Source organism: Otolemur garnettii, unplaced genomic scaffold, assembly GCF_000181295.1.
Source record: "Otolemur garnettii isolate 467f Iridium unplaced genomic scaffold, OtoGar3 scaffold00027, whole genome shotgun sequence".
NCBI classification, from domain to species: domain Eukaryota; kingdom Metazoa; phylum Chordata; class Mammalia; order Primates; family Galagidae; genus Otolemur; species Otolemur garnettii.
The window spans coordinates 13,602,421-13,613,754 of NW_003852422.1; the positions used below are offsets into that span (position 1 = coordinate 13,602,421).

The window sequence follows — 11,334 nt, forward strand, 5'->3', positions numbered from 1 at the left end:
GGGCTGGGTTTGAACCCACCACCTCTGGCATATGGGGCCAGTGCCCTACTCCTTTGAGCCACAGGCACCGCCCCAAGGCAAGTCTTTTTTAGTTATAAAAGGAACGATGACCTATGAAGAAACCAATAACAAGAAATTAGATTTAAAACTTACATGAATGTAATTAAAGAAATCTCTAAAATGTAGGTAAGAATGTCTTACTAAACATAATATAACTCACTAATGGTATGGTAGCAGAGTTTATGGAACTAGCACAAAGTCCTAATAGAGTTTGGCTTTTAATATTTATTATACACTTACACAGACTTACTGCCAGTGACTTAATAAATATCAACTCAGCTGATGCTCATCTGAGGGGCAGTGCTACAAAGTACTAGCATCTTCATTTTACAGATGAACAAACAGAGGCACAGAGACAGTAAGCAATTTTTCCAAAATCACAGGGTAAAAAAATGGCAGAAATAAGATCCAAGCCAGGTAGTTTGATTTCAAAGTCTCTGTTCTTAACCCACTATTCTATGCTGCTTTTTGCTTTATAATCAGCAGAATTTCCTAGTCTTATTTTTGCTTGCTATTCAGATAGAAATGCTTGTAAGAAATTTCTCATGCAAATTTCAAACAAATACATAGAAAGTTTATAAACTTTTTTTTAGTTAAAAATGTGATTCAAGGAGTATGCAAAAGTATGATAGAACTCATTTTAATTAGGATACCATATATTTATTAGCATAGTTTAACCCTGTGAATTAGCCTTGTTAGATAATACCTATTTTTCTCAACTTTTCATCATAGCAAACCTGATCTAGAATTCCTTCAGTGCTTCATATTTTTATTTCATAAAAGAATCACAAAGTGGTTCGACACCTGTAGCTCAGTGAGTAGGGTGCCAGCCACATATACTGAAGCTGGTGGGTTTGAGCCTGGCCCGGACCTGCTAAACAATAATGACAACTGCAACAAAAAAATAGCCAGGCATTGTGGTGGGCACCTATAGTCCCAGCTACTTGGTAGGCTAAGGCAAGAGAATCACTTAAGCCCAAGAGTTTGAGGTTGCTCTGAGCTGTGACGCCTGGGCACTCTACTGAGGGTGACATAGTAAGACTCTGTCTCAAAAAAGAAGACTCACAAAGTGAGGGACTTTTTTGCCCTTCTTGAGAGGAGGTCTTGCTCTACTGCCAAAGGCCGGTCTCCAACTCCTGGGCTCAAGCAATCCTTCCACTTCAGCCTCCCAAGAAGCCGGGATTATATGTGCCCACCACTGTGCTTGTAGAGTTTTCGATGTCTTTTTTACATATATACTTTCATGTGAACTTTATTGAAATCCCATGACTCACAGTAGACAGAAATTACTCTCCTATAACACCGAATAAAAAGGCTCAAAAGTTTCAGTGATTTACCCAAGCTGAAAGAGCTGGTAAGTGGTAGAGACAGAACTGAAGATCAGACATTGTTACTGTAAGTCCAGTGGTCTTCAAACAATAGGCTGAGTTCAAAATTATAGTTGGCATAGAACAGCACCGACCTACTGTTGCTTTATAAGTTACACACACTTCCACAGCTACTTTGATCAAACTCATATTTCTCTATTTGTTCACATTAACATGAGATATCTGTCAAGAAACTTGCAATAAGCCAAACCTATCAGTTCCTAGGGTATTCTTGATCCTGCTATAATCTAGTGTCATCTTTTGCTGAATCTTGGTAAATACCATGGTTATTTTCAATTGTATTGGATATCTGTTTCTCAGAAATCTTTTGAGGTTTCTACTTATAAGGAAAATTAACCAATTTATACTTGTTCAGATTTTCCTATATTGATTTCCTTAGTGTGTAGAAACTGTACTATATGAGGCCTGACAATTAAGTTCATGAACTTGCCACACTGCATGCTGACATTGGCAGCACTATACAAACAATTCGGTAAGGGCTTGGTCCATAGCACAGTGGTTACGGTGCCAGCCACATACACGGAGGCTGGGGGCTTCAAAACTGGCCTAGGCCTGCTAAACAACAATAACAACTGCAACAAAAAATAGCCAGGCATTGTGGTGGGTGCTTGTAGTCCCAGCTACTTGGGTGGCTAAGGCAAAAGAATCGCTTAAGCCCAAGAGTTTGAGGTTGCTGTGAGCTGTGACACCATGGCCCTCTACCAAGGGCGACATAGTGAGACTCTTGTCTCAAAAACAACAAAAAAATTCGGTAAGGTTTCATAAGCTTAGTATATCAGTATCTCACAGTTGTGTTCATGTCAATGTGTGGTGGTGATAATTATTCCTGAGTGGCATTAGTAATTGTTATTGCATGTTTTTGTGTGTCATCTTCAAAATACTTGAGCTGGAATTAGCAAAACGGACAAACATTAAATTTTTTGTTAAACTTGGCAAGAGTGGAAGTGAAATCAGGGACATGTTAGTACAAGTTTATTGAAATAAAGCCATAAAGAAAACGGCAGTGTACAAATGGATTAAATATTTTTCTGAGGAAGAGAAAGCAACACTGATGAAGAGAGGTCAGGGTGGCCAGTAACAAGCAGAACTGATGAAAACATTGCAAAAATGTGTCAAATTGTGGATCAAAATCATTGGCTGACTGTGAAAAGCATAGCAGGCCAAGTGAACATTCATAAAGAAACAGGAAAATTTTATCTAAAGATCTTGGCCAACAACTCATGACTCTTGCATCATGACAATGTACTAGATCACATGGTACTGTCTGTGAGAGAGTTTTTAGCCACTAACAAATAACCAACTGTATTGGAATACTGATGAGCGGGAGAGGCCCCCAGTGACTTTTTTCTTTACCCAAAGATAACAAGACATTCAGGACAGCAAGGGTAATACGTCAAAAGCTTTAATGGCTATTTTAGAAGAAGAGTTCCAAAATTGCTAGGCACTGGTATTGGTGCATAGCCTACCCACAGGGAATACTTCTAAGGTGACCATAGTGATATTCAGAAATGAGGTATGCAGCACTTTTTCTTAGGACCAGTTTGTGAACTTAATTGTCAGTCCTCATACATGTGAAGTTGGAGAGCTATCACTGTCCCTCCGGTACGGCTCCAGTAAATTGGGGCCAGCAACCACTTTTAGAAGTTAACTACAACACTGAAACAAATACTCATGTAAGAGAGTTGAAGTCGATCAACACCAAACTAAAGCAACCCCTCATCACCTTCTAGGCAGAGGCACTACATTCAAAGTACAGCTAAACAGCCAAGCATCATGTACTCAATTATCAACAAGGCTGTTTTTAGCAAAACTAATCTAAAAATTATAGTTCAGAGTTAAATATCATAGTATTTATAGGAAGAAGTAAGTAAAAACAACTACTTGGAAGAAAATAAATAATAGGTGTTAATATTTAAGACCTTTCTCAGATGATATTTCTTAATTCAGATATATGTAGTCTATATATTTAGATAGGAGGGGAGGAAATGCCACAGTTAAAATCTATATACCAACAAACTAAATTCAGTTTCTGATCTAAACTAAACAACCATTCAGGTATTCAACAATCATACAAACATTCTGGAGATCACCTCAAACTTTCTTGTTTGAAAAACAGAAAGTTTAATTTTTGACAGAAATAAGGTCAGTTTTCCCAGATTAATAACTTTTCTTGCTTTCTTTTAAGAGTACCACAAAGGCTTGAAACGTCACATTGTATTTTAACAACTACCCAAATGTAATCACCACAATATGTGGTGAGCAGGGAGCTGCATGTTCCCAGATGATGTTTTAAACAAGGAAAAATATAGTTATCATCTTTCCTTCACCACTTTTCCTGCACCATTTCACTCACTTTTTTCCTTTCCATACTTAGAATAGAGTCTAAATATAGCTAAATAATTAATTTAGTAATATAAACATTTATTCAAAATTTCACCTATTCTGGAGGATCAAACAACAAGGGCCATTTCATTTCTATAATCAACAAAATTTTTGTATGTCAAAATGTTTACATTCTATAAACTTACCTCTCTATCAGGGCATAACTTAAAGGATATGCATTGAACTTTTGGATCTCTGCAATCCTTAATTGATCACATTGTTTAATAAATATATCAATGTAAAAATATGGAATACCAATTATATTCAAATTACCATCCTAGGCAAAGACTATATCTGACTAAATTGTCACAGGAATTAAGAATAATTTTGAAATTGGAAAGGCACAGACAAGAAAAATTGACAGCTATATAATAGATATATTTAGAAATGTCAATGGTCCAGGTGATAGTAGAAAGTCTCATTCAAGTAAAAATAGTGAATCTAACCAATTTTAGAAATACTCTGTTGTTATTTTCTCTTTCGGAAAGCTGAGGAAACACTAAACCTAATCCCAATCTAACAGAAGATAACTACTCTGTAGAGAGTAAGAGATGAGAACTTCGGAAGAAAGCAATCATATCTTAGTATTGGTGATACTAAGAACGGAACGCTGAGCATACTGAGATACGTACCCTTAAACAGTACAGAGAAAAGATTAAAAGAAGAAAAAGATGATTCAGCAAAGCACCAAACTCACATGCAAAATTATTAAGTTGAACCATACATCATTATCTCTTGATTAGCAGCCTTATAAAAATTTGAAGGCATGTAAATACAAATAAATTTATCAATGAAGGGCATAAGTCACTTGCCCTCCCCATTTGACCATATACCTCTGTTGTTTAAAGAATTGGGCTCATCTAAAGAAATTATGGCTCAATTCTGATAGAGCCCTAACACTTAAAGCAGAATCACCATTCCTCTGGCTATTCATACAATTTGTTCAGTGTTAATCAATCAATGCCACTGACACAATTTTTATCTTTGCAATCTAATTAAAAAACAAAACAGTTACTACATAGGAGCTATTCTGGCTCAAATGGCAAAAATAGAGAGATACACACATATACACAATGTACATAATTCCAGCAAGTAATGTTAAATACAAAGGATCCACTTAGTTCATCAAGTAAAACTAGTAAGAACATTGCAATGATGTTATAGAAATTTATCCAACACCAAGATTTCCTTAGAATATTTATTAAAAGTAATTTTCTTCCATAAGTAGATGTTTCTTTTCTGAAAAATCAAAGCTATATATCCTTTTTATAATTGAATGTTTTATAAATATGGATTACTCTTCTAGTCAGTAAAAAAGATTAAATACATGAATACTTCTTAAAGTATATTTAAAAGGCGCTGCTATACTATAATATTAACTTAGGTCAACAGTTTTAGGGAAAAATTCACCAAATCTAAAATTACAAAGTTAATCATGAAATCATTTTAAAAGATCATTAAACTACTTTTGATTATACATTTAATGTTCTGAGGTATTCTTCAGAATTTTCCAATCATACACACCCAAATCAAAATATATCCCAAACTAATATTTTATATAATCTTACAACTAATCTTTATACTGTTTATAATCAAGCAACAAGTGCTTATTGAGTATTATAAAATCAGACCTATGTAGTAACGAACAACATGCTAGAATTGAATATAGAGGACCTTTAAAAGTAGGCTGTAGCTCAGTCCCAGAGAATATAATTTGTGTGCTCTAGAGCTTACTCAAAATCTTCAGAACCATGGTACTATCTACAGTTTTACAGAAATATTTTAACATGTATCTATTTTCTGATTCAGTTAACTTATTCATAGGAATTGATATTTTTGACATATACAAGGCATTTGTACTCAAAGCTTGTGCTACATCTGCATGTTTATAGGAGGGATTATTTAAGAAACATTTCTTCTCTCTTTTATGATACCTTCATTAAGATATAGTTCCTGTCATCTTAGACCTAACTAAATAAGCTAAAACTATAAAACGTCTAGAAGAAAACACAGTAGAAAAAAATGTTTGCAATCTTGAGTGGGCAAATATTTATTATATAGGAGATAAGGAACATAAATTGTTTAAGAAAGAAACCTCTCCAATTGGACTTGATGAAATTTAAAAACTTTTCTTCAAAAGACAATACGCTGTTAAGAAAATAGAAAGGTAAAGTAGACTGGGAGATAATACTTGCAAAACACATTTGATAAAGGACTTCAATGTAGAAGATGTAAAGAACTCTTGTAAACTCCACAATGAGACAAAACAAACAAAAAACCCAATTAAAAAGCAGACAAGAGATGTGAACACACATTTCACAAATATATTAATAGCAAAAGGCAGAGGAAAAAGAGGTCAGCATCATTAGTCATCAGGGAAATGAAAATTAAAGCCACAATGCGATACCACTACACTCTCACTAGAATGACTAAAATTAAAGAGCCTGAAAATATCAAATATTTAGGGGAATGTGTAGAAATTGGAATTCTCTTACACTGGTGGTAAAAACTTTAAAACTATGGAAAACGGTTTGGCAGTTTCTTACGAACATAAACATACACACTACACGATCCCGCAATTCTATTTTCAAAGATGAACCCCCAAATGAAAACATGTCATGTAAAATTTGTACAAACACATTAATGGCAGCTTTATTCATAACAGTTCCAAACTGGAAAAAACACAAATGTCTAATAAAAGATTAAAGGATAAGACCCCAAAAGGAAAGACCTAATAGCACACACACAAAAGGTATGGATTTCAAAAACATGCTGAGTAAAAGACAGACACACAAAAAGTATATGCTCGATGATTTCCATTTACACGAAATTTTAGAAGAAGTGTATCTTATCTATAGAAGTGGTTCTCAATAGGTGAAATTTCACCCTTCTCTCCCCCAGGCAATGCTGGAGACATTTTTCATTGTTATAACTGGGGTGGCATGGAGTGGAGGTGATTGGTACTGGCATCTGGTGGGTAGAGGCCAGGGATGGTATTAAACATTGCATAATGCACAGAACAGCAGCCATGGCAAGGAATTGTCAGGCCCAAAATGCCAACAGTGCCCATGCCCAGATGGAGATAATATACTGTTCTAAGTGATCAACATGTCTATATGGGAGTGAGAATGTTGACTGCAAAGAATGAAGAAATTCTGGTCATAATAAAAATGTTCTATATTTGCAACTGATAGTGACTAATCAGTCCAAATTCATGAAAATGTGACACTTAAAATGGGTAGAGCTTGTCAATAAACATAAAATCACATTAATAACAGTTTATTCCAATCTTTGCTTTTAAAATACATTCCCCCTTTACTGTTCATTTGCTTTGTATTAACTAAAAATATAGTAACTTTTGCATATATGCACACCCAACAAACACAGACACATATATCTCCTGTACCTAAATGAGAATAATAGAAAAGGACAGGTGCACATGAATATTTAATTGGTGATTTTTGATCATAGGACTTAAGTTATCTTAGGAAACTAAAAAAATGTATAATGCAAAGGCTTTTGGAAGTAATTTTTTACTCTAAAACACTGCTAAAATATTTAACGAGCCTAAATTATAATTTTTTCAATAAAATGTTTATAAGTGGGAACTTTCACTATAAACAGTAATAGTACAAGGTCATAAGAAAGCAGGCTGAAAAGATAAGGCAATTCCTTAAAACTAAATGAATAGTTATGAAATAAGGAACAACCCATTTCATTGTATTAACAAGGTTGAAAGCACAGCAAATACAAATCAGTTCTGTTTAACAACAGTCCAGGGACTATGCAAAGCATGAGGAATTTACTGTAAAGATGTTTCTGAAAAACTATCCAGAAACATGATACTGTCAACAAATCAATCTAAAAGGCTAAAGGCTATGATGAATATTTGAAAGTGGCACGGGAAAGAAACAAGCAACTACTTAAACTGGGAGAGCGTGAAGAGCAGTTTACAAAGTTGAATTTGAGCTAAAGCTTGTAGGGTGAAAATCATTAGATAATTTAGATTCTCTTTCAAAAAAGCCACAACTTGGTACATTGCTCTTTGTCACATTTTAGAAGTCTTAAGAGGTCAGCAACGAGAAAAATCTCTTCCTGAAAAAGATTATCCTACACACTGAGTAAGAAGTTATATCTATTGAGGAAATCCAAGAGGGAAATGTGCTTAAGATTTACCTTGATAAAAAATGCACTTTTTGCACTTCTCCTTTGTCTAAGTTTGGCAATTTGAGTCTCTGGCACCATTCAAAAGTAAAGACACACACATCAATTAGTCTACAGTACTAAAGTTTGACATTAAAATTTGTTAATACAGAATCAACACATGAGGTCAAATTCTAGGTGGCCTCATATAACACACTCAACATCTCATACATTAGTGAGGGGAAATCTAAAATGCTTCCCAAACCATAAGAAATGCTTATAAATACAGTACATATTTATAATGGGGTGGGCGATTACAGTATGTTGCTAAAAATGATTATAACAAGATAAAAAAGTAAACTATCTTACGCAGAGGAAAAGCCTGCAAGGGTGGTATGATGGTGAGACAGACTGCAGTCAGAACCTGCCTGCACTGCTCCTTGGATTTCCTGTCACTTTGAACACAAGAATTAAGGCACTGAAAGTGAATTACATCGACTTTATTTAAATAGAACACATTTTATGTAGCAGAAAACCCAATTTTGGGATAAGAAAGTCATCCCCAAAACAAAGGGTCTTCAGTACATCTGAGTTTGCGGAAAGAGCAGCATTTTCTATTCTCTCTCTGACAGCAAGAATTACTGGGGGCAATTAAGCAACACCATTTCCTGGTAGTGTGATTCAGGTAACTGGAGAAAAAGGAAAAATGCTTAAAGCAATAAACCCATTTACAAGGGAGTCTTCTGGAGTTCTACAATAGCCAATAAACCAGAAGCTCTTGATACTTTATAGATACCGACACCGACACAGGAGCCAAGAGCCAGGAACAAGTGCAACACCAGCCAAGGGTTGGAAGTAGAAGTCACTGCGGGATCCTCTTGCTTCCACCGCAAAAGACACCATCCCAGCCCGGAACTCTGGTTCCCCCAGACGTCCCTATACTCAGTATCACTCAGTACTCAGCCGCTCGTAACTGCTTACAATCTCAAGAACCCTGCTGGAGTGTGACAGGCTGCGTCCACTTACTGAGCTGTCCTCCGCCCGACGTCGTACTCGGTTCCCGACCTCCAAGGCCTCCAATGCCGGCTGCTCCAGGGACCCCTGGCGGACCCATTCCTGGCGGGGTCCCACTCTGCCTCTCGAAGTTGCCTGGATTGGAGAAGTAGTCGCGCAGCCGAGGCAGCTCGCGGCCGCTCTCTAATAGCTCCGTGTGCAGCTCCAGGGCGGTCAGCAAGTATTGATCGCGCAACAGCTGAGCCGCGATGGCATCAATTGACAACCGGGCCGGGGTCTCTCCAGCGCTCCCCAGAGCCACCGCACCAGCCGACGCCTCCCCAGGGAGCCCCGTCCGTGCACTGCTTCCTACGGCCACAGGATCCTGTGGCGATAAGGAGCCCGCAGAGCCAGGATCTAGGCCACCTCCAGCACCCAGCCGAAGTACTGCCCGCCGCTCCCCTGTCGCCACTACCTCGTCCTCGTCCTCGTCTGAATCACTAAGGAATGGATTCACGCCGCCGCCACCACTGCCACTACCTCCAGGCGCCATCGCCGCCATCTTATCCTGTCAGGAGTGTGGGCGCCTCCCTGACTGGCTCTGACAGGCCGCAGTCTGAATCCCTCCTAAGCTGCAGTGAAGGCTTAGCGCACCTCTACAGCCCCGGCCTGACCGCGTCCCTCCTCTCCACCTGGAGGCCAGGCGTACACGCAGAGGTAGGAGGTCCGGATGCAGCAGCACCTGCCGCCTCAGCCGCTGCTGCACCAGCAGCCGGGCTCTGCAGGCGTCTTCCTGGTCTCCTATCTCGCGAGAATAGGTGCGTGCCCCGCCTCCTACTCCCCGCCCCCTTCTGCCTCAGCCCCGCCTATTCTCAGTTCCAGAAAGCAAAGATTGAAGGCCGCTCTCTCGCTCAAACGCAAAACCTCGCCCACAACTCCTCTATTATTGGCCAGAGGAGAAGGGCGGGGACTGGAGTTGGCGGGGACTGGAGTTGCCGGGGGACAGACCGCCACATTATCGCGAGAGCAGCCGCGGCCGGGTAGGTGTTAGGGACGTACTGTGGTGGAGAAGCAGTTGTGGTGGGTTTTTAGGGAAACCCTTCTGGCTGTTGTTTCGGGGGGCAGAGAGAGAACTCTGCTCCAAAACTTTAATGACGCTGGGGCCTGCGTTCGCGTTGAGGAGACCTCGTTGCGGAGATCAGGCCTGACCCGGATAAGTCCCAGGTAAAGTTCAGGGACCGGTGCCCAGAGGCGTGGCGGCACCCGGACCTGAACCAGACCCCTCACCCGCGGACGCGCTGCTCCCTTCGTGCGCTTCACTTTTTCTTGCTGTTTGCTGCCAGCGGGTGACTTTTTCTCCGCACGTGTAGTAGGTGCCCAGTGCAGTGGACAGAATGTGACTGCCTTTCCTTTTTTCTGCCATGTGCCTGCTGATTTCGGAGGCCTCCGGGCTGCACCGGCCTCTGGGACCTCGGAGCGGGTCTTCGCGTCCTGGAATTAGACCTGTGAAGGGGGTGGGGGCGACAGGCGGGGACATTAAACGGAAAATGGAACTCAGAGGTTTGGATATGCTGGGGTATGCGAACACCTTCGCCTTGGACAACAAACTATTAGGTGCTCAATAAGCATTTGAGGTTTACACCACAAGGTCTCTCCAACATGTCAAATGCTGACCAACCAGTAGCGTGATAGTACCGTAAACTTAAGCCTAGAGAGGTTGGAGGACCTGGCGCAATCAACTGCACCAGTAAGCGTTCCAAGGAGACACCGGCATTTCGTTTATGTCCCAAACTATACTTTTACCGCTGTGCCTTGCAACCTTTCTGAGTCGTTCATGTAGTCTAGATTCAAGGTTTTTGTTGTGGATCTTAAGAATTTTAAAAGTTGGGTGCTTTAGAATTTTGATTCATTAGATGTGAGCACATAAAGTAAGCAAACGTCTAAGTTTAGAAAATCAACTTTATCTTTTGTGCATTTCCTTAATTACACTCTGAGGTGGTAAAGGGACAATTTTACACTATTAGACTACTGTTCTTGACAGATCCTATTTTTCTTCACTCGCACATTGCCTCTGCTGCCCCTTTAGATTTCCTTTTTTACTGTACAGCTTCCAATAGGCAGCAGTAGTTATGAGTGTTAGGTAAGTGACGTATTACGTTGAAGCGATAAAGTATCCCCTTTAACGCTGTGGAAAAATTAAAATAGAGCATTCTTATATAACCCTGGATCAGGTTATTGGTTTCCATGTAAAGGTATGCCAACAGGTAAGCGTAGGTTTTAATGTCAGCTTACCCAGGCTCTGAGAATGAAAATTTTCATTTGAATGAGGCTTTGGGTTTTTTAATTTTGTTTTCTGTACAAAGTTTTT

General features: G+C 39.3%; 2 protein-coding genes across 2 annotated transcripts in view; one reads left to right on the plus strand and one right to left on the minus strand.

Annotated features, from left to right (window-relative positions):
• Nucleotides 1-9,788, minus strand: part of KIAA1468 (KIAA1468 ortholog) — a 122,459-nt gene extending 112,671 nt beyond the window's left edge. Inside the window, exon 1 of the mRNA XM_023512362.1 lies at nucleotides 9,000-9,788. Coding sequence (XP_023368130.1) covers nucleotides 9,000-9,528 — 529 coding nt within the window. The 5' untranslated portion in view covers nucleotides 9,529-9,788. The remainder of the gene's footprint in view (nucleotides 1-8,999) is intronic.
• Nucleotides 9,789-10,131: 343 nt separating this feature from the next.
• Nucleotides 10,132-11,334, plus strand: part of PIGN (phosphatidylinositol glycan anchor biosynthesis class N) — a 100,917-nt gene continuing 99,714 nt past the window's right edge. The window contains exon 1 of the mRNA XM_023512401.1: nucleotides 10,132-10,190. The gene's annotated coding sequence lies outside the window, so the exon portion shown is untranslated. The remainder of the gene's footprint in view (nucleotides 10,191-11,334) is intronic.